The sequence below is a fragment of the Styela clava genome, chromosome 13 (assembly GCF_964204865.1).
Source record: "Styela clava chromosome 13, kaStyClav1.hap1.2, whole genome shotgun sequence".
In the NCBI taxonomy this organism is placed as follows: domain Eukaryota; kingdom Metazoa; phylum Chordata; class Ascidiacea; order Stolidobranchia; family Styelidae; genus Styela; species Styela clava.
Window position 1 is genome coordinate 9057142 of NC_135262.1, and position 9701 is coordinate 9066842.

General features: G+C 33.5%; 1 protein-coding gene across 2 annotated transcripts; it reads left to right on the forward strand.

Moving 5' to 3' along the window:
- Positions 1-1558: 1558 nt before the first annotated feature.
- LOC144411619 (uncharacterized) lies at positions 1559-5840 on the forward strand. 2 transcript variants are annotated; one of them, XM_039399368.2, is made up of 6 exons: positions 1567-1779; positions 2247-2374; positions 2451-2530; positions 2963-3031; positions 3350-3433; positions 4570-5840. In XM_039399368.2, the coding sequence occupies exons 1-6, from the start codon at positions 1657-1659 to the stop codon at positions 4746-4748; spliced, it is 663 nt and encodes a 220-aa protein (XP_039255302.2). In that variant the 5' UTR covers positions 1567-1656; the 3' UTR covers positions 4749-5840. The 2 variants fall into 2 exon arrangements, with proteins under 2 accessions (XP_077975261.1, XP_039255302.2); XM_078119135.1 differs by lacking the exon at positions 2963-3031 and having other exon boundaries at positions 1559-1779.
- Positions 5841-9701: the final 3861 nt, after the last annotated feature.

Genomic DNA, 9701 nt, shown 5'->3' on the forward strand with positions numbered 1-9701 from the left:
AGCGCCGTACAGCAGCACTTGTCACCACATAAATCCGTGTAGAGACAATGATAAATTTGGGATTAATTTTTGTTTTATTTATGAAATGTCGGGTCGTTCGAGGGCCGCAACAAATTGGCTCGCGGGCCGCATTTTTTTGGACCCCTGATGTTGTGTTTGTCTGGTTTACTGTTGGGTGCTGTTTTTTAGTCGTGTGGTTTGTGGTTAGATTGTTGAGGTTTTATCACGGCCTTGTCCGTTTTTGTGTCACCTCTCTGCGGACCGGCAGTAACCTTCCCGCGGACCGGCGATGGGCCGCGGCGCGGTGGTTGCGGACCACTGCCCTTGTACAAGTTTTATTATTCAGTCCCAGACTCATTTTTTTAATTTTGCTCTAGCTGGCTCCGGAATGGCTTTTGGTTTTTAAAGTACTTGGGAGGCATTCAACTTGCGAACTCAATTGAATTGAAGGACAGCACCAAGGGAGATAAATCTGAAACTGATTCATCAATGGATACTACGTTCCGGTATCCGCCATCTTGGTTCACATACTTCGAGAGAACCCAAATTAAAAAATTTCGATACAACTTATTAGTTGGAATATAGCAAAAATGAATCTGCCTCATCTCAAAGAATATAGAAGGAATTATAACACAAAAGCTAGTTATTATTATCTTATTTTTCAAACCTTTTAAATTTATTGCAGTTTATGAGTTACAGGTAAGAAAACTTCATTCGAAGTTCCTTTGAAAGGATATCAAGCACCTTAAACCTCAACCAGACGGCGAATAAAATAAAAACATACATAATATTGTAATTTCCAGCCATCAACAGAAACTCTTTAAAAACTTATTACGGGTTGATTACAAAATATTTATATATGTAAGTCGTACCGACGGAAACGTACGATAATTACATTTCTTAAAACTGAGGATGTTTGTCAAGACTGTCAAGATGTTTGTCAATGTTAAACATACGGTTGTAATATACCATGGAGATTATTCTCGTAGTCTTTCAATTTGCTTTGACACTCATTTAGTTAGTTTGCGATTCTCAACAAAATGTTTATTTAATATCTTGGGATGTTTGGCAAGACTTGATTATGTATGAAAAATTCCGCAAAATGTTGAACATAAAGTCGCGCTGTACCATGGAAATTATACGAACGATTATATACAAACACAAATTGAGGTATGGGCTACAAAAGGAAAACATACAAAGATGCTTGGAACAATGACTTTTCATTTACTTTGAGTTGATAATTTACATATAAGCGTATACAATCGTAAAAGCCCCCCCCCCCCCCCCCCCTTCGAGTCGAGTGGTGGTTCATGGTCGTCATTTGTTTGGTAATCATTCAATAATGAACAAGATCAAATTTGGCCAGTCATGTCTTCGACTTACCGATCGACTCTGTATTACCCATACATCTTATCTAGGATATTAAGCTGTCCAGCTTGAATAAAGAAAAAAAATGCAAAAGGTATATGTAATATATACGATATTAACGAAGTCTTAGTTTGATCACGAAGGCTATTTGTCAAGACACGATTATACATGAAAACTTCCGGAAAATGTTAAACATACGGTCGCACTGTACTGTAGAATTCACTTCACACAAAGTAGCTGTAATTAAAGTTGCTTTTGTATTTGTTTAGTTGATTTTACTTCAACAAAATGAAGATTTTGGTTTTTATACTTTGTTTCCTATTCCTGGATGGCATGAACTTGAAAGTAACATCTCATCACACAACAAAGAAATGTGTTTTACCAAAGTCTCAGAAGATTAACTGGAGCAAAGTTCGTTTTCATACTTTTTAATATTCTATAGTTTTTTTTTTAAATATTTGTTTAATAGAAAACGTTGGGAAGTTAGATATGAACATATTGCTCACGGAAATAAGTCACATCATACCAATCAATGCACAGGTGTCTATCTGCATCAGTCGAACCAAACAAAAACTTATTTTCTCATTCGTAGTGCGACATGGAATTGGTCGATCAATTTCTGAGCAAGTAATTTTTTTCTTAAATGCTCGTATTTCATTTTGATATAGCGGCGCTGAAAAAAAAAACAGCATGCCAGATATCAATGCCTATAACACATATAAAGCTAGAAAGAGAATTTTCGGTTTCCTGGACTAATTCGTCTCGATGACATGAATGCAATTTATACTACTGATCAATTTTTTTCTGAGTTTTCACTGCGCTAATTCTGTCAGTAGCTTTTTTGTATTGTATTAAATAATTGAGGTTGAGTTTCACAGATTCGTGGAAATTGGTACGAAGCTTTGAACAAAAAAAGTCCTTTGGAAAAACTATTAAGCTGTGACACCTGGAGTCATGTGATACCAACTAAAGATGGCGTCAAAATAAATCTCAGAAACGAAGATTGGTGAGTGATTACGTAGGTGGATGATCATTTGACTGTTTGTCAAAGAATATATACAAAGTTCATTCACTTTATGCAGGAAAACTCACACACACAGCGTTCTTCCAATGTTCATTAGAATTACAAAATCAGGCACAGGATTTTGGAAACCTCCGACAAGTAAGTTCCTATATTTTTTGTGCTGTTATACTGAATTATCTACATTTTTTTCTAACAAACAATCTATAAATGAAAGTATAGTGACATCATGGGAAAAGTTTGGTTGGGCAGGTAATCGTCAATAGTGTCACAATACTACATCCATGACAGATATATATATATGTGCAGTCCATTAGTGGAATTATAGCATAGTTAGTAAGAATTACAAAATAACAATATATTGGAAATTTGAAAAATAAATGATCAAGTCTTGCATTCGCTCTAAAAAAAGGTTGTTGTTGAATTATTTATAGTCTTGACGTTCATTCATATTCAAAATACGCAATTAAAAAGATCAAATTACTTCTTGTTCAAAAGGGTCATATGTAGTCAATTCAACATGTTTTTTCGACGAAAAGCTTGCATTTTATATTATTCTTATTTTATACGCAGTGAAAAAATGGTTAGCCTCATTCAAGCAAAATTCCGCAAATCACAAAATTGGAAAAAAGCTCATCACGGGTAAACTCAAAATACAATTTATATAAAACATATTATTATATTTTAAAGCTTAGGTTCAAAAATACATGCTGAAGTATTGTTACTGAAGCTAACAGATTTCTTACAATAGAGGTTAAGCAAAATATCTTTGAATAAACTAAAGAAACAATTGTTTGCTTAAACTTTTAGATTGCAACGTCCAAATTTGCTGAGCTGTTTGAAATGAAATAACATTTCTGAATCTACGATATGCTTGTACAATGTTCGCTTCCGTATATTGCTTTTAGTATTGATTTTAAAAATAACTTACAACTTCTATTTTCATTTATATTTATGCAGAATTGAAATCGATCCAAAAAGCAGGATTCGCTTTTTCTACAGATTACAAAACCTACTTTATCATCATGTCATGTGGACGGCACGGTAAACTACAATTCATTATTATACAGTACATTTGATAGTGTTTTATTTTCTAATCATCTAAATTATTGAGATGTAACTCGTTGACAATTCAAAAAAGTTGATAAATGATTAACTGTAACTCCTGACAGAAATATTATTGTAGCGTGCCGGCAGTCTATGAAATAATTATCCAAGTTCGGAATATCTTCCAATGTGGTCTGACGTCAAGTTTCCTTTCAATATTCATTTCAATTTATGCAATTTTGTTCTACCTATTAATCATCCTCCAATGAAACGGTTAATACAACCAAATACTTCAAAGAAACGGAAAGCACACAACAAAAACAACAATACCAGACAGTGAAATGTAAGAAACCCCATATACACCATAAAAACACTAAACTAGCTACTTACAATTTGCAAAACATGCTGAAAATCGACCTATGACAGGTATTTTAAAACATGATAAACAATTCTATATGTGCACAACATTTGAACAGCACTGAGGATAGCTAATTCCACGATAAAACTGAAAATACAACAATGAACTGCAATGGCATTGCGCGCAAACAGCAACAGGGTCCCAACATTAGCTCACTGTCCAGCACAAAAACACCCAAAAATCACAATCCAACAGTCACAAAACCACAAACAAACATCCCCGATAACCCACCGGAAACAAGAGGCACTCCCTCAGACACTCAAAACCAAACACCCAACCGAAAACAACAACACTCAGACAATTACACCCTGCCAACCCACATCACACGCTAGCAGGCACACCCAGAAGAACCGATCGACAGTGTCACAGCGCCCCCAGTGTCTTCAGTGGCAAAATACCAAATATGGAAACAATATCACATGACATCATTTAACAGATAAAACAAGGGTCGTCACATTATTTTATTTTCTAATTTGATATAGGTATATCGAAGTAATGAAACTCTCAAATGTAACGTCAATACGTTCCACTACATTTTATTTAACACGTACGTTCAGAGTGAAATTTTCCTTTAGTCTGCTCAGATCTTCGTTTACCACTTTCAGAGATGTAGCAGGTTTGACGGATTGTGGCCCTGTGTAATTGATAGCAAGGCATACATAAATCCTTGGTGTAGGAAGTACAAAAAAATAAACTTTCTAACTATTTTTAACAGGCGAGAAGTACATATGGGCGAACGCGCGACATCCTTATCCCACTGCTGAATCTTTGCTTGCTATTTTCAACAATTTGATCAAAATTGGACACGGATGGAATGATGAGCCATTGTTTATGTCACAGTGTGTCAAGATTTCTAACATACAGCCCAACCCCAATTCATTTCTGCAGAAATGATAATAAACACATAAATAATTAATCAGAGAGAAATTTTATAAAGAGGAAAAAGCAACTGCGAATAATAAGAGAAATAGTAATGAAGCCTATATTGTGCCCTAATACAGTTAACGACACACTTGATAAATGTAAAATATATTGTAATGTAATCTGAAGTTTGTTTTGAAATGTGATTGAAATAAATGATGTGAAGGGTTTTCACTCAGAACTATGTCATCTTCTTGAATAACAATAACGAAACCACAGCAAAAATTCAGCGAAAAAATCCATATTTACGGTTCGCTTTTAACAAACCTGTATAAAGTCTCTAAACCTGTAAAGTTAACTGAATATTCAGTTAACCATGATAAAGTATATCATGAACTTTTAAACCAATATGCAAGATTGCGCAACCTTTTTCGAGACCCAGGACTATCTCGTGATCTAATTTTTCATTCTCTAATACCGAAGGAAGGCCAAAAATCAACCATGAAAGTCAAAAATTATGCTGTCCATGAACTAAACTGATGTGAATGCCTATGTGATTTTCTTTTAACCTTATCTTATGAGTCATATAAACAAATTTAAGGTTGCATCATCCAGGGTCCTGACATGTAATTTGCGGTATATTATTATCATATTATGATCATTTGAAAACTGCAATGGTTGCACAAACAACCAAAAGTGAGATATGGCAAGTAAGAAGCCAATTAAAAGTACTGGAACGGGAGTGAGACATTGGAATATCTTGGTTTCGAAAATCACGCCAACATGTTTGCAGAATGTTAAACAAGATTTTCATGGTGGTTTTTTAGAGTTTCACTCAAATGAGTCAGAATTAATTTAGATTTCTGATTCTTTTCATGGTAATTTGGCAGGTACGCTTATTAATATGCATCTGAAGCTAAGGGAAACGCAAGAAAGTTTTGATTTAAAATTCTCTTTGCGTTCAGTTCAATTATGCATTTAAAACAAGCTTTATTATTCAGTTCTAGTCTCATTTTTCTAAATTTGCACAAGCGTGGCTCTGAAACGGCTTCTCTTTTTTTAAAGTACTTTGAGAACATTTAAGTTGCAAACTCAAATAAATTGAAACGGGGGATAGCACTTTTTGATGAACATCCACGATTGGTTCTTCAAATTTCTACAACACCAAGATGCAAAATACTTTTTAACTAAATATCACAGCTGCATGCTCCACGCAGGATACGCTCGTGGTGCAATAAAAAGTTCTATAATTGTTAGCATGTGGCAACATGAAATGTAATTAAGTGAGTACTTAACAATTTTTCAATTTTACGCGGCGAATATATTTATAATTTTTTTAAATACAAGCATACTTTGTTTGATAGATAGAAATGGGTTACATGGGAAAATGTCAAAAATAGAAATATTGAGAAGCAAATTTTTTTCCAGGTAAACTGTCCTGATTCACCCCAGGTTTCATCCATTTGTAAAAATTTGCTTTTAAAATGCTTGTGAGATTAATCAAGCTATATATATCGTAAAATAAATTTTTGAAAGAGTATTTATGAAGAGCAAAAAATATACAAGAACGAATAAAGCTATTCCGCTGGTAGAGTTTCTTATCTAGTTATTTTTAACAATCATTGTGATTGGATTTCGCAAATCGGCTTAGGGGCAGTATCAAATTTCCAAAACTTGTCTTGTACCGCTCGACATCATCACATCAGTTCAAAATAACAATAGAACTAACTTAATGATTTCAGTATTGGCAAGCTCACAATATCTTATTTAGTGGTCGGATAAGTTGTTTTTATCTGTGGATTGTGGCAGATATGACTGAAATAAATAGAGTTTTTGAATGAGTGATGTAGAACAGATATAGTGTGCATCTAAATTAGAATCGAAAATGACAAAATTCCAGTTTAATATTGATTGAAAAGGCCTGTTTTATTTAAAACATCATTTTTTGTACGATTCACGTTAGGATACTCTGAATAAACTGATGATAGGTTTACATAGTTAAAATTGAATTTAAAGCATTATTGTTAGTAAATAATAATAATAAGGATCACATTGATTATTGCAAAGGAAGCTAAATCTTTACAAAATGTCACCGATGATGCTATGGTGTTTTGATTTATGCATAGGGGGCGTGGATTAAGTACGAATCAAAGTAAAGAAGCAGATTGGAATATTTTATAATGAGTGCTTTAGAGATGCATTGCAGACCAACAGTATATAAAATCTAATTGATTTATTCCAGCATGGTACATGGTTTCTAGGACAACTTTTCGATACAGGTTATGAGTTGGAAATAGCAAAAATTAATATGCCTCATTTCAAAGAATATGGAAGAAAATATATATATATACAAAAGCTAGTTAATATTATCTTATTATTATAACTTTTTAAATTTATTGTATTTTATGAGTAATTATAAGTTAAGAAGTCTTCGTTCGACAATGGACGTAGAACAATCTTCTACCTCCGAAACAATTGTCTCGACATTGCAACCTGAACAATCTACTGAAGAAAGGGAAAAGGCAAAGAATCAAGAACTGCATATTCGATTACTTGAACAAGCTATAGACGAGTCTTACAATATAAATGGATTTATAAAAACATGTTGTTGTTGCTGTATAAGAAAAGCAAGAAAACCAGCAAGAGAAACATTTTATGTGATTGAAAATACTATGATTTAATTTTTGATTACTTGCGTAAATTAAACATGTTGCCCAATTATAGTTTGAGAAACGTATTCGATTTAATAAGGTTTTGAGTCGTAGGCTTTTAGAGTAGTATATATAAAATATTTTGAGATTAAACACAGACAATTCGTTTTAATGGAATACATTGGTTAAAATATTCTTAAAAGTAAATAAAACAATATAATCTCACTGGAAAAAAGTCATGGCTTCTTTTTACAATGCTTGCTTTTGTTTTTTCGTGGGACAAAATAGTATCAGGGCCTGCTGTGTTTCTTTCAAAGTGTGTCTAGTTATCATTTTTTCTCTGCTATATTGATATAGAGTTTTTAATAAAAACAATATCCGGTTGACGATATAATTAGGTTTTATAAGAAAGAAGTAACGTTTGAAAAAGTAAAAACAGTCTAAGTTGGATACAGTATGGGCTAACTAATTAATCGTTCCAGATGATTTATGGAACTTGGATGGTGGAAGAAACATAATTGACCATCGTTAATGTGCACCGCCCCTAAACTTGAACCGATTTTGAATCCAGAGTTCTCTATTGATATTTATTGTAGATTTCGAACGATATAGGCCTACAGAAATCAAATCAATCATCTCAATCCTTAACGTTTCGTTGAAAAGATATCAAGCAGTATAGCCGATATCTCAATCAAACATATAATAATTACAAATATTTATTGAGAACAAACATAATATCGTGACTTCACGTTATCAGCACAAACTTTTTAAACTTGTTACGGAATAATTATGGAGTATTTTTAAGCCATATATACCGATGAATACGTAGGCCTACACTATTTACATTTCTTTGTGTGGAATAATAATCCGAGAAAGAAATCCAATTTGATAACGACTGAAACAATACATATTTCTGAAATCCTAAATGGTAAGGTTAAAATTGTGTATCAAAATCGTATTCGTAACCAATGGAGACAATGTTTATCCCAGTAAATTATCTACCTATTATACCTATTTGAGTCGTTTCTTTAAAAGTCATAAATTGCAATATTATTTCAAGGCAAAATGTAGATGATAGCGACATTTAGTCAAACGATCCATCCACTTCGTGTACAATAAAACTAAAACAACTCTTTTTCTCCTCCTAGGTATTCTTCTAGAATTTAGGCAAAATTAAAAAACTCAGTAGATAGATAGTTTATTTCAAAAAATTCATAACAAACATAAATTAAAAATGAAGAATTCTGGAGGGAAGACAAAACCTATAAGAAAGTTTAAAACATGAGAAGTATCTCATGTGCCTGCCCACCAGCACGCACACAAAAATACAAGCCCGATTAAATGAGGCTTGGGCCAAACTTGACAAACAAAACACACGATAGTATTAAACTTTCGGGCTGTTGTACTTTCAACAATTACGTTGATAATGACCAATACCTACAACCTCATGCGAAGATAATGTGGGGAGTGGAATGTAATAAATTTGCGACGATAGTCATACTAATGAAGCCATGAAAGCTTTAAGAAAGACCAAGCCACGAAAAACTACACTGATTGCTAGATTGGGCATTGCGGAAAAGGTGATAGACCTAAGTGGTATAATATATGAACAGAAAGCAAAACCATGGCGGAAAATTCGGTGTGCGGACACTCATAAAAGCAATTATCAGGAAAAACAGTAATCACACGTGAGCAGGTCTGTGGCCTAATTGATACATTGACGTGGCCAACATTGTTAAAACAGTACAGGTATACACACAGAGAGAACAAATCAAAAGTATGCCATTAAATGGATGCTTAAAAATGTTGCGCATTGATATGGTCATAAGTTACACTACAAACTATTTACACATATATAGTTGAATACTCATTTATTATTCAAGCGGAATTTCTAGATATAGCAGTATCCCCGATCTTTGACCCCCGGAAAATTCAGACTATCTGCTGACAGTCCGAATTCAATATCATACTCTTTGTCACAAAATAAAATATCTGAATCAATCCTTGATGTATTCACCTTTCGATTCTGTTATGATGTCCGTATGTTGCCTTTATGCTGCCATGTAATTTCGTATTTCGGTTTTTAATTGTTGATATTCCTTCAGTGCTGGTTCATTGTTGTCAATCTAATTATTCTGCGCCGTCAAAAATGCGACCCATCCGAGGAATGCCAAACGCGAAGTTATTCTATCGTGGCATTTTTAGCTTAGTTGCATCCAAATCAAATGCATCATCACGAGTTGCGATAGACAAGACTAAAATTCGCTTTCTCTTGGCAGATAAATGAATATTTTGAATCAACATTATGAATGTGCAATGACAATTTGTAAAGTAT

Coding starts and splice junctions, on each gene's coding strand:
- LOC144411619 (XM_039399368.2), top strand. CDS start 1,657: ATGAAGATTTTGGTTTTTATACTTTGTTTCCTATTCCTGGATGGCATG. Junction 2,375..2,450: donor AATCTCAGAAACGAAGATTG/GTGAGTGATTAC, acceptor CACTTTATGCAG/GAAAACTCACACACACAGCG. Junction 3,434..4,569: donor CATGTCATGTGGACGGCACG/GTAAACTACAAT, acceptor TATTTTTAACAG/GCGAGAAGTACATATGGGCG.